The sequence below is a fragment of the Dasypus novemcinctus genome, chromosome 21 (genome assembly GCF_030445035.2).
Source record: "Dasypus novemcinctus isolate mDasNov1 chromosome 21, mDasNov1.1.hap2, whole genome shotgun sequence".
Lineage (NCBI taxonomy): Eukaryota > Metazoa > Chordata > Mammalia > Cingulata > Dasypodidae > Dasypus > Dasypus novemcinctus.
The window spans coordinates 18,815,808-18,827,920 of NC_080693.1; the positions used below are offsets into that span (position 1 = coordinate 18,815,808).

The following is a 12,113-nucleotide window of genomic DNA, read 5'->3' on the forward strand; positions in this document are numbered from 1 at the left end:
AAACTTCCAGAGGGCTCAACCTGGTGGTATCGGTGGTGGATCCAAGTTGGGCTAATCAGCATCATCCTTGTCTGGGGGGCAGGGACTAGAACCGGAAGATGTCTTTACTTTCCAGGAGGATATGAGCTCAGGGCTGTCAGCTGCCTGTGATGGTGACTGTCCTGCCTGGCCTCTCAGGTGCTATAGGATGTGCATGTGGGGCTGAGTAATTCAAGGTGACAAAACCGGAATTATGAGGTTGACACCAGAGGCTCTTTGATCCAGACCTTTGCTTACATTTCATTTGAATATTGTGGCCAAAAGATGGCGGACATTGTCATCTGACTAGCATGAGGTCCTTTATATTGGGGTTTCCAACAAAGCAGCAGAAGGTATATTGCTATCATTTAGCTTCTACTCTAGGCAAACTTTTTATTTAAAATGTTTGAAGACTGGTGAGAAAACACGAAAAGTAGTGTGCCAAACATCCAAGTCGATTGCTGGACACTTTTTGTTTTTCACGTGCATTTATTTCGTTGCCTGCCTGGTTGACACCACTGATCCTACCAGACAGGGAGAAAATGCGGCATCAGCAGATTAAGAGCTTTGTTGGTGATAACTAACTAGGTTGTAATTTTAGAGAAGGAACCAAGCCAGCCTCCCGATCCAGTTCTTCATTCAAGCCAAGTGAGGGGTTCTCTTTTGACTCTCAACATGTCATTTTTAGGAAGATCCAGCAGGCATTTGTTCCTCCTGTAGTCAGCTGTGTGGGGCGCCACTCCTGTGGCTCTCCCATCATGTGGCCCATGTCCCAACGCCAAGGGAGGGGAGGGGAGGGACTTCCGGAGACAGAGATGCCAGTTCCAGTTTAACTCACAAGAGTGAGTCTCCATCACACCAGAACCAGCAAGGAAGGGGAACAAAAAGCTCTGCTACTGTCCCCAGCATGGCCTCTGGGCAAAGAAGTGTTGAGTCCTATTTCCTTAGCCAAGCCAAGCCAACAGGAGGATGGAATGAAGAAGAAAGGATAAAGGATCAGAGGGAAATTCCACCCTCAGAGCAAAGCTCAGCTTCCAACGATTCTGCGTCCGCTCTCATGGTGTAAGGAAGCCCAGCCTTGGTGTGTGGGGTACTCAAGGCATAGTGTCATCAAGAAGGTGCTCCTACAGGGTGAGACAGATTCCACTTTTATCTTTGAAGAGAGAAACAGATCGTGGAAGAAGCAATGGCATTCTCCCTCCCAGCCACAGACTTACAAAGAGGTGGTCGGTTTCATCCCCAACCACAGACTAATAGAGTGGTTTTCAGCAAATTAAAAGGGGATTGTTACAATTTTCCCGAACTGGGAGGAATAAATAATGTGCAGAGATTCAATCTTTAAAAAAGGATATTTGAGGGACTGGCTGTGTCCCTTTCCTTTCCATTTTGTGTGCAGTATTATGGAATAAACAAAGCATGAGTTAAATCCTCTATTCCAAATCTCAAATGCCTTCTCTTACCCCAAGTGGCCCTTATGCAGAGACCTTATGTACGGTCTAGTTCAACCCTTAAACCCTGGGCCGCCTGATGGAACCCAGGGGAAAACTGGCGCTCAGGTCTCGAGAGCTTTCCTGGCTGCCCTCCCCACCGCTAATTCCACAGGAGAGCTAGGCAGCCCTTGCACAGGGGGAAGGTTCTGGAGTAGAAGGTTTAGGAAATACAAGGTTAAATAAAATCAAACTTTTTTTTTTTCCTAAGCTTGAGTCTCCTGAGGACTTAGCACATCCATATAGTGGTAATCTCCAAGAAGGAGCTGTAGTAATGCAGTATTTCCCAACTGTCTTTAATTAAAGAAGGCTTGGAGGACAAAGTTTTCACACAACTGGGAGGCACCGAGGAGCAGAGTCCTTCTGGCAGTCAAGGTGAGAGACTGGGTGGATGTCGGAATGAAGTCACAGGAAGGAGTCTGCTGAGTGAGCAGGCCTCTTGGCGGGGGGAGGACGATGGCAGTGGGTGGGGGTGGATCCAAGCTGGGGTGCACAGGACAGGAAGGGGTGGGTTCGCCCTGAGTACTGGGAGGAGTTCAGGCCAAGCGGCCTGCCAGGGAGGTGTGGGGTTGGCAGGAAGTCCGCGGGGTGGTGCTGCACGCTTTACATGGCAAGACGGTGGCAAGAAAACTGGAGGAGCTGGGGTCTGAGTGCAGGGCTTCTGCGCCCTGCTAAGAAGCGGACTTCTCTGGCAGGCGAACAGCTTGCCACTGGTATTCTTTAGCAGGAGAATGACAGGCCTCAAGGAAAATGTCTTCGGTGGTTTGAAGGAAGGAGACGGGAGAGACTAGACGATTCCAAGCAGAACAGTGGGGTCAGGGAGGGGATGAGCCATTGTCCTTTGCTGATCATTCTTTTGTGTCAATGGGTATCAAACACCCAAGTGCTCATTTTCACCCCCTGGAAAACATTTACGATATATGTGCCCTCGGATCCTCTGCTAGCCCGGAAGAATGGGTCGAGCTATCAGTTCTACTAAAAACTGTGCAAACTCAGCATAGAATGATTTCTATTTAAATAAAATCACACCACACGCTCCTGTTCTTATATACTGTTTTATTGTGGAAGGAAAAGAAAATCAATGCATTTTACAAATCTGAGGGCAGCAACAAGTTGTAGATTTTCTTTCCAGACATTCCTATGCCAAGTTCCCCACAGTAAATAACCTGGATATAGCCAGGAGGTAATATTTCAGGTAAGCTGAAACAGGAATCAGATGCTCCCGCTTTAGAAAGGTCTGAGAAAACAGGCAGATTGCAAGGGTTGTTTAAATGGCACTTAAAGCCCCGGGAACAATTTCTACAGAGCAGTCTTGCCTCCAGAAAGTGAATAATGAAAATATACCGCCAAGTTTCAAGGCCTCCAGGCAAAAGGGACTGCAGGGCAGTGCCGTGCACAGGGGTGCAGGGCGAGGGAGCCAGAGGCACCGTGTGTGGAAACCCCACTGAACCCCCACCTCGGCCACACCTGGCTTCGCAGCACTCACAAAGCCCCCGAACCGAAACCGTCCCCACGGGGGAGCCCAGCTGGGCTATTAAAGCTGTTTGAACATGTGGAGTGTGGAAGCTAATTTTCTGAATTGAGGGGATAGGAGGATGGAAACGTGAGCTCTGCGGGCTGCTTAGCTGGCTCCAACTCCCGACTTCCCATCTCACACGGCTGGAAAAAGACTAGCTACAACCTTCAGCAGCAACTGAAGAGGTAAGTAACAGGGTCAGAGCCGGGGTGGTGGGGGGATTTCTGGCATTGTCGAGAGCTACCCTTCCAGAGGGAAATGCTGCAGACATCTACTGTATTTTAAAGTGAGCTATAAAAATGCCTTTGATTCCCCAGAGTTTGAGAAATGCTGACATGTAGTGGGTAGGGGAGTGGGGCTGGCAGTCCCATCTGAGGTTCCCCAGACAACCGTTTGGAATTCGCCCTCAGCGCTGGGCAGCGGCCCATTCTTGATTGAGGGACTGTGTGGGGGGAAGAGTTGGGGGGAAGGGGAGCGGAGACAGTTGGGATTGGGCGCCCTGGCTTGTTCACAGGGAAGCGGGCTGTGGCATGCCAGGTATATGTCCTCCAACTTGGCCCCGTGAAGGAAGTCTGATCAAAGTCTGGTGGAGCTCAGGGACCTGAGGACACAGAACTAAGGCTATCAGATGCCAAGTGCTCACCTCGTGTGGCCATCACATAAGGCTTAGCCTGGCAGGGGAGGCGTGGGGGCGCGGTGAGGAGTGAGGAAAGGTCGGGCATGCACATCTGCAGGAAGCAGAGAGAGAGCCCTCCAGGGGAAAACACGCTTAGGTATTAACCTACTGAGCCAACCCATTCCCTTATCTGGGAAGCATTTTGGATATCATTAAGAAATTGTCAAGTGATTATTGAGCACCAGATTATTTTACAGTCTTGTTTCAAAAGTGATTTCCCTCCTTGCACTTCAGAATTACCAAAATATCCTTGCCTAACAGCAAAGAAAAAAAAAATATATATATATGTGTGTGTGTCCTGCATGTTTTGTTTTTGTCTTTCTCCCCCCAAGCCAGGTGGCTTTCAGCCTGGGGGCGCCCCCTGGTCGCCCTTCCCCCCGGGGGGCCGCTTACAGGTCAGCAGGAGCAGCAGGAGCAGGGGCAGGTGCCAGAGGCTGCAGAAGAACAGCTTGCGGGAGCTCTTCCGGTCGGCGTCCCTGTAGAACCTGAGGCCGAGGTAGGAAATGTACAAGTTGATGGGGAGGGAGATGAGCGGGAAGGTCCACGTGGTGACGTCCAGGGCCGGGGCCGCCGTGCAGAGCCCGATCAGGGCCAGGCAGTGGCGCAGGGCGACGCGCCGGCACAGGGCGGGGTGCGTGACGGACATCATGCGGTAGCCTCCGCGGGAGTAGTCCTCTCGCAGGCCCCAGCTCAGGGCGTTGAAGTGCGGGAACTGCCAGGAGTAGAGGAGTCCTCCCAGAAGGAACGCTCCTGTGCGGAGGATTGGGGGAGAGGGGGAACAAGACAGGCGGTGGTCAGGGAGCTCCCCAGGCCAGGGCTCTCCCCCGAGCCCGTGCGGCCTCCACTCGCCCTCCCCAGCCTGCCATCGGCGGGAGGGGGCGGCGGGGCCTTCTCCACCGGGGAGGAGGGCGTGCGTGGGGGCGGGAGGCGCACTGCTCCAGGCCGCGCAGTGCGGGGCGCCGGGCGTCCACCAGGGCAGGCTCTTCGCGCTTCCCAATATCGGGCCCCCTGGGTGGCCCCCACCTTCACTGGCACCTCTGGGCCAGTCCTGCCCTGGCGGGAGCCCTGCTGCCACCGCCAAGGGCCCCCGAGAACTTTCCACCGCCTCCCCAGGGCTGACATGCCCCCTGCTCAGCGCTAAAGAGCCTGGCACCTCTGCTAACACCTACGTGCCCCCCCCCCCCCCCCCCCCCCCGGGGCCTCCAGGCCCCAGGGGCAGGTGCGTGCAGTCCCCCAGCAGCAGGTGCTGAAACTGCGCCCGTGCCGGCTCAGGAACTGCAGTGCACTGTGTCCCTTCAGCACACAGGGGGCTCCCAGGGCAAAACGATGACCTGGCTCTGGCTTTGTAATCCTCACCAAGGACATTCCAATGCCGTGGCCGGAGGATGCCAGCCCCTTTCTCTGGAAATGCCCCCCTCCCCCCCCACCCCAGGGGTGAACTGGGAGCAGCCAAGGGTAGAAAAATGCAGGTGACCACTTAGGAAGGAGCCCTGTTAGACAGATGCTTTCACAGAGCTTATCTCATTTAATCCCGACTACAGGCCTCTGAGGTGGGGCTCACAATCCTCATTTTTTAAAAAAAACAGACCAGATGTTATGTGATTTGTCCAAAAAGGGCTGAAGGAGGGATTCAAAGTGAGTGTGTCCGATATGTTAAAATCAGGCGTGCTGTACCGCGCTCAGCGGCCTCCCAGCGCGCCGGGCCCGCAGGGGCGCTGCGCTGGGCACGCAACAAGGGATTCGTGGAGTTGCCATCCAGCGTGTGCGGGGGGTTCATTAAGTGCCACAGCAATGAACCTCAAAATGCGCACTCAAAATGGGATGCAGAAGTGCGTCAGGCGAGGAGGGCATGGAGCAAGTGGGGCGGAGCTAGTCTCGGGGACCAGAGAAGGCTTCTGGGAGGAAGGGGTTTGAGCTGAGCCCTGAGGGAGCCGGGCCCACGGTGGGGAGCAACATGCACAGTAGAGGGGAAAGTGTCAGCAAAGGCCCTGGGGCAGGATATTCCAAGATTAGTACATGTGTGAGGATCCACAGAACTCGACCTCGAAAGAAAAAAAGGTGGCTTTACTGTGTGAAAACTTTTTTTGTGATAAAAAATAAAATTAACATACAAATGGAAGGCTGGTGGGTTTGCAGAAGGGCCCTATCACTAAGGACTTGGAGGGCATGTTAAGATTTGGTTTCTATCCTAAAAGCAACGGAAAGCCACTGAAGGATCTTGAGGCATACGCGTGTGTATGCACGTGTGTGGGGTGGGGCACTGGCATTACTTGATCCGATCTGTGAAAGCAAACAGCGGAGAGGCCCAAAACAGGTATGGTGGGATTCACTACTTAGGAGACGAGGAGTGAAGGCTAGGGTAGTGACGGTGGAGATGGGAATAAGATGGATTTGAAAGGGATTCAGGAGGCAACGGTGGTTGGATGTGGGTGCACAGATTACATGAGGGAGGTGAGGGAGAGGGTGGTATCAAGAGCAGCTCCTGGGTTCCAGGCCATGGAGATGCCATTCCCTGAGATGGCAAAGAGGGAAGCTGGGCGGGCCAGGTCACGAGCGCCAGCTTAGGCTTGCTCAGTTCGAGGTGCGTGTGAGCCATGGAAGTGACCATGCCAACTAGTCAGGCCACCAGAGCGTAGATACGGGATATACATCTGGGAGCTGCTGAAACCTCTGTCTACCTCTGAGGAAACCACGTCATCCAATCGTTCATTACTTAGGTTTCTGTGTTTCCTCCTTAAGGGAACATTCGTTTTCTTATCTTTGGACCTCCAGACTCTGGAATACAGAAAGGGCTTGGTCATGGAGTAAGGTAAACTCATCTGGGAGCCAGTGTGTGAGAAGTGATGGACTGAAATTGGTCCTCACGCCCAGTGCTTTCCAACACTGGCTTGTGAACAGGAAGGCAGACTAGTAGGGCTCAGTCTCCTCTCCCCGCTCCCTGGGACCTGATGCTCTGACCCACTCTCCTCTTCCCTGCTGCCAAACGGCCTCCTTCCTGAGGGTCCGGGTCAGAGAACTGGGAGGGTTTACCAGCCCCAGGTGTAAGAAGAGGCTGGGAATTTCAAGTAAGGAGACCCTTAATTCCGTGGTCTGTGGGAATGATTAGAAAAAGAAAGAGTTGCTAAGGCAGAATTCACTAGGAGAGAAAGCAGTTTAAATAATTCAGAATAATTCAGAAAATCAGTCTGGGGCTTTCCAGTCCCATGAGGCTCTGAGCCTTCTTTTAACCTCTTATCTATATTTAACCTTCTATCTGCTTTCCCCAACAGTGGAGACAGTAAAGTGATAAAGGGGCAGGCTGCACAAGTTATCTCAAAGAAACCATGATGATTTTTATTCATATTATTCCGGACAGAAACTTACTTATTTCTGAATTAGGTGGGGAGGATTTAAGAGGGATGGGGCCTACATTCATATCCATTAGCAGATTCCTGTGGCTTCCCTAAGTCTGGCAATTCCTTTTCAGTCCCCAATATGGGAAGGAAATATAATGATGAATTGATTCTAGGGTCCCTGTTTTGGTAGGGATGCTGTTAAATCCCCCAAATTAATTCTTAACCCATCTATAAATAACATAAGTGTGTGTATATATGTGGGGTATTCACGCAAACATGGAAGCTATTAGCTGTTGAATTCATTCACTTGATGAGTACAGAATGGGTGTCTACTCTATGCCAGGCACAATTCTGGATGGAGAGACAGTGGTGAATGAGACAAAGATAAACTTCAATTCTAGAGGAGACACAAACACAAATACTGGAGAGTGATGGGGGCTACTTCGAGAACGGAAATAGGGTAACACCATGGGGGTGACTTGAGACTGACTGGTCAGGGAAGGCTTTCCCAAGGTGACAATGAAGCTATGGCCCAACTTACTGGAAGGAGATGCTAGGAGAGGTCACTCCTGCAAAGGGACCTGCAGCACAAAGGCAAGCATGCTTACTTAGCATGCTTCTGGACAGCAGGAAGGCAGTGGAGGGAGGAGTGTCACCAGGGGGCTGGGTCCCCTGGGCATCTGTGAGCCAAGAGGAGGGGCCTGGGGTAGCCACAGGAAGGTGCTGAGAACAGACTGCAGGGAAACTTGCAAAGAGGTGGGTGGCCCTGGGGGAGACAGTGGGGAAGCCACTGGGGCTCTTGACTCAGGTGGGGGCCCTGGGGATGTGCACAGGTGATGTGTTCAGGATGGGCACGTGGGAGTTCGATTTTGGCCACTGTACGTTTGCCAGGCTTTTCAGACATCTGAGTTAGATGCCCACCCTACATCGGGTACCATGCAGAGGAACCGCCTCTTCTTCCTGAACCTCACGACAACCCTTCCCACAGGGATCACTACTATCATTTCCCAGATGAGAAAGCCGAGGCACAAAGAGATCAGAGAACTTGGCCGAGGTTGCAGGTGACCAGCATCTGCGTTTGAAGGGTTGTTGCCACAGAGCTCCTCGAGGAAGTTACATTCCCATGAAAACGCACTGTTTGGTGGTCATTCCAGTGCCATTGGAACTGGGGAGGGGGAAGATTGTTGGAAGGAGAAATTGCAGAGGCATTTTCCGGTTTGTTAAGGTAAGGGTACTGACACCTTAATACATTTTTTGTCCATTTGTTTCAAGAACAAGCAAAATTTTTCTTGACAGTGAGTATCTGAGTAATTAGAAGGGACAGAACAGAATATTGGACCATCCAGGTACAAATCAAGTTGGATACAAGGTGACAGAAGTAGATTTTCCTTTGTATTATGATGGAAAAATGAGATGATCTATGGAGTTGAAAGTGACTAGTGAAGAGGAAACGTTGCTAGAGGCTCCCAGGGCCTACAGTGACACTGAGGCTTTTCACACAGCCCACCTCTGGCTCATGAGCTGTCGCATATCAGAGGGTTTGAACTGATTATTTTGCTGAGTTATGACAGCCACAGCATGGGGGTGGGGGGGAGGTCAAGAAAAACACCATCAGTGACAACTTTGAAATGGGGTGGGGGTGAGAACGAGCAGACTCAGTTCAGAAACCAAACTTGAAATGGTTAAAATATCAGGTGCAAACGCGGACTCTTCCCTGCTTTTCTCAAAGGCCCTCCTTTTTATATATCAACTGCAGTATGCTATTTTGCTCAATACACATTATGCTTCTGCTTCAAATAACATAATTAAAAATTTTATTTTCATAAGGGTAGCAAGCTGATCTCTCTGTGAGAGGAAATTGGTTATGGGCTTGGTTCATGTCACAAATGAAAGAGCTTTAGGAATCACAGCTTAGTTTTTTTAATGGATTGCAATCAGAAAACCACCACCCACACACCCTTCTACTCAATATGCTGCGAGGGCCTCTGCTCATATGGAAGATGTAAAACAAATTACTGTCTTCATCAAGATAAGGTGAACTAGAACAGGAAGACTTAAATGAGTCTCTGCTGGTGGGGGTGGTGGACTCCACCTTCTCTGCCAGGTAAACACAGAGCTTACTCATTCAGAGGCCTCGCCTCCATCAGGGTAAGATTCCCCCATCCCCTCAGCCTGACTTCCCAAAGCAGCCTGTTTTCACTGGGCCTATCTCCTAGGACAACATATTTATTGTGCACCTCCTCCACGCCAGATGCAACCTCTGTTCTCAAGGACCTCTCCTGGAGTCAGGTCAGGAGAAAGACACCACCAGCCGGTGATGCCAGCACACGGTAAATGCTGCCGTAGTACCCAGCTCTCAGGAGGAATACCTAACTCAGCCTTGGGGAGGTCAGAGGAGGCTTCCTGGAAGAAGTGACTTGTAAGCTGAGTGATCTGTGATTCGGTCCCCAAGTGTCAATCTATTGACACAAACCGAACATTTTCTACTTCTTTTAGATATATTTTCTTATTTTCCTACTCTACCCTGAGGAATTTTTGTACATATCCAGTGTAATCATATCTGGAAGAAATGTCTATTTCTGTTCTTTCAGTGAGATATACATAGGTCTATGAATACATAAAATGCCGACAATCTGTGCACCAGGAGGCATCTCGGTGAGGAAGGGGATCCAGAGACCCTCGTGCTACAGTGCCAGCTTGGGGTGACTCCGGGATGTCTGGGTCCCTCCACACACAGCGAGTGCAGAGCAGCACTTCCACGGTGTGCTCTCTGAGCGTGTAGCAGCTTGAGGGCACCCTGTCTCACAACACTATTATCACAACTCTACTAGAAGGGATTCATTTGGTGGGGCAGGGCTAACCCAGATTCTCCCCAGTGACTCTTTGAAGATAATATTTTTAAACCCTCTCAAATCATCTGCCAACCATTTCTTCATCACACGGACTGGGGGTGATTCTCACTCATTACCACTGCTGCTCAAGCCCAGATATGTTCTTGCCCATAGCAGACATCCATCATTCTGTTGGCCAACAAAGCCAGAGCAATTCCAGCCAAATGGGTTTTCTAGTAGAATGGAGACCAAAAAAAAAAAAAAAATCCTCAAGCTGGGGCTCTGACACTCTGTATGTACTCTTCCAAGAAAAAAATTTCTTTTGTAATACAGTGTACTGGTTTGATTTGCCTTCTCTTGACTGCTGAGTGGGCTTACACTGAACTCCTTCCCACCCCGCCCAAATCCATCCGTTGTCATTCACTGTCCACACATGGCCTTGAAAAGGACAAAGAAACCACTCAGTGAACCTTGGTGCAGGGTTTGGGAGGTCCTGCCTCCCCCCTCCCCCCCCAGATCAATAGGCCCCTGTGTGCCCGTAGGCCTCGGGAGCTTGTCCGTTCCAGGACTGGTTATATTTGTGCTTTCAGGGTTGTATGGTTATGTAAACTGAGGGCTAGCTGGGGAAGCAAAATCAAGCCCAAGGCTTCATGGTCACAGATTTCAAAGCCTTTCTTTTGAGGGTTAACACAAAGGAGCTTGTGAAACAGATCTGTCTCAATGGTGCAATAGACTTCTATGGCGCAGCAGATAAAGGGAAGAGGATGTGGGCCAGTTTATCAACTGCATAGGCCACAAAAGGGAAGATGAAAAGTCCTCTGAAAATAGGAAAGACAGTCAGCAATAACTGCTCGCCCAGGAAGAATTCTTTGGAAGTAACTTGGGAATAATGAGAAGGCACTGGTGAGCTGGGGTGCTCTGCTCTCCTTCCCTCCCACTATTGCATATTTTCCTCCACCGGCCACTCAGAGTCCTGGGAAATTTCACTTGAAGGGGAAGATGGGAGGAAAGGAAGCAAGAAGCTGACTGAAGGGAGTGCTCCCCGCCCCTTTCTCTTCTTCCCAGGCTCCAGAAGGAAGTTTCAAGCCTTGGTGGGTTTTCTAAGAGATGCAAATGCCCCCTTTGTTTTACAGTCTTTATCGATATTGGTTGATCCATGCAGCGGTATTAAATACACACTGTGCCAGGCACTGTGAGCCGGAGGCTGCCTCCTGGGCATCGAAGGCCATGTCATTCTGGAAGGGACTGGCCAGCGCCCTAAGGCTTGTGACTCCTTGCAGTCAACCCACGCTGCAAAGACCGGACCTGAGCCTCACTGTCCCCACCCCTGTAACCCCAATCCCCAAGCACCAGGTATTTGCCTCCAGTCACCCTACCCCTTCAGGGTTAGTAAGGGAGTTATAATTCAAACGTGTTCTTTCACAGCCTTTTGTTTCTGTCTTTGAAGAAAAATAGAATTCTAAATATTGTTTAGTTTGGTAATAGTCCTGTGAAAATGTTCCTTTTGTCTTTAAAAATATCATTTATCTTAATTAATTTGAGGCTCTAGGGCTAATTATGGTGAAATCTCATATGAAATGAACATAAGACACTCATTTTTGAGTTTTATTTTAAACCGAGACAGTATTTTAAAGGAGATCTTTGCACGTGCTTGGGTTAAACAGTGCCTGGTACTTAGGAAGCTCCCGTTAAATATTTGTTGAATGAATGGGCGAATAAATTCCCTCTTCTATTTTCTCATTCTGGAATAAAGGAGGTAAATAAAGTGAAACAGCATTTAACATTTTGTAGTTTACCAGATGAGGCTAAAAAAACTCATTCTCTTTTTGTGGCTAAACCCATCCATCTGCCAAAGGTCACTTCCTGATAAGAGCCCACTTCTAAGTCCTCATTTGTAACTGAATGTTGGCTGACATAATTAATGTTTACCGCACAACAACATTTGAATTACAAACCAAAGGCAATTCACAAATCCAGTCTACAAGCCTGACACCAAGGCCCATTCCATAAACTCCCAAGACTTGGGGATTCATTTGAATTTAGGAAAATGTCAGAAAAGAATCTGAGCCTTTTTAAATGGGGGTGATGGGAAGAGAGGTGGCCAGGGCAAGGGGGGGGTGGATTTAACCTGAAGCCTCTAAGATAAACTAAACAGTCTCTGGAGATAAACATTCTGGAGAGGCCTAATGCATGTGTCTCCAGGCCCCCTTGGCTCTGTAATGTCTGCTGCCAGGCACTTAGCCCAGGGCC

General features: G+C 50.0%; 1 protein-coding gene across 1 annotated transcript in view; it reads right to left on the reverse strand.

The window, feature by feature from the left end:
* Positions 1–2,544: 2,544 nt before the first annotated feature.
* Positions 2,545–12,113, reverse strand: part of COX10 (cytochrome c oxidase assembly factor heme A:farnesyltransferase COX10) — a 146,224-nt gene continuing 136,655 nt past the window's right edge. The window contains exon 7 of the mRNA XM_004469025.4: positions 2,545–4,447. Coding sequence (XP_004469082.1) covers positions 4,041–4,447 — 407 coding nt within the window. The 3' untranslated portion in view covers positions 2,545–4,040. The remainder of the gene's footprint in view (positions 4,448–12,113) is intronic.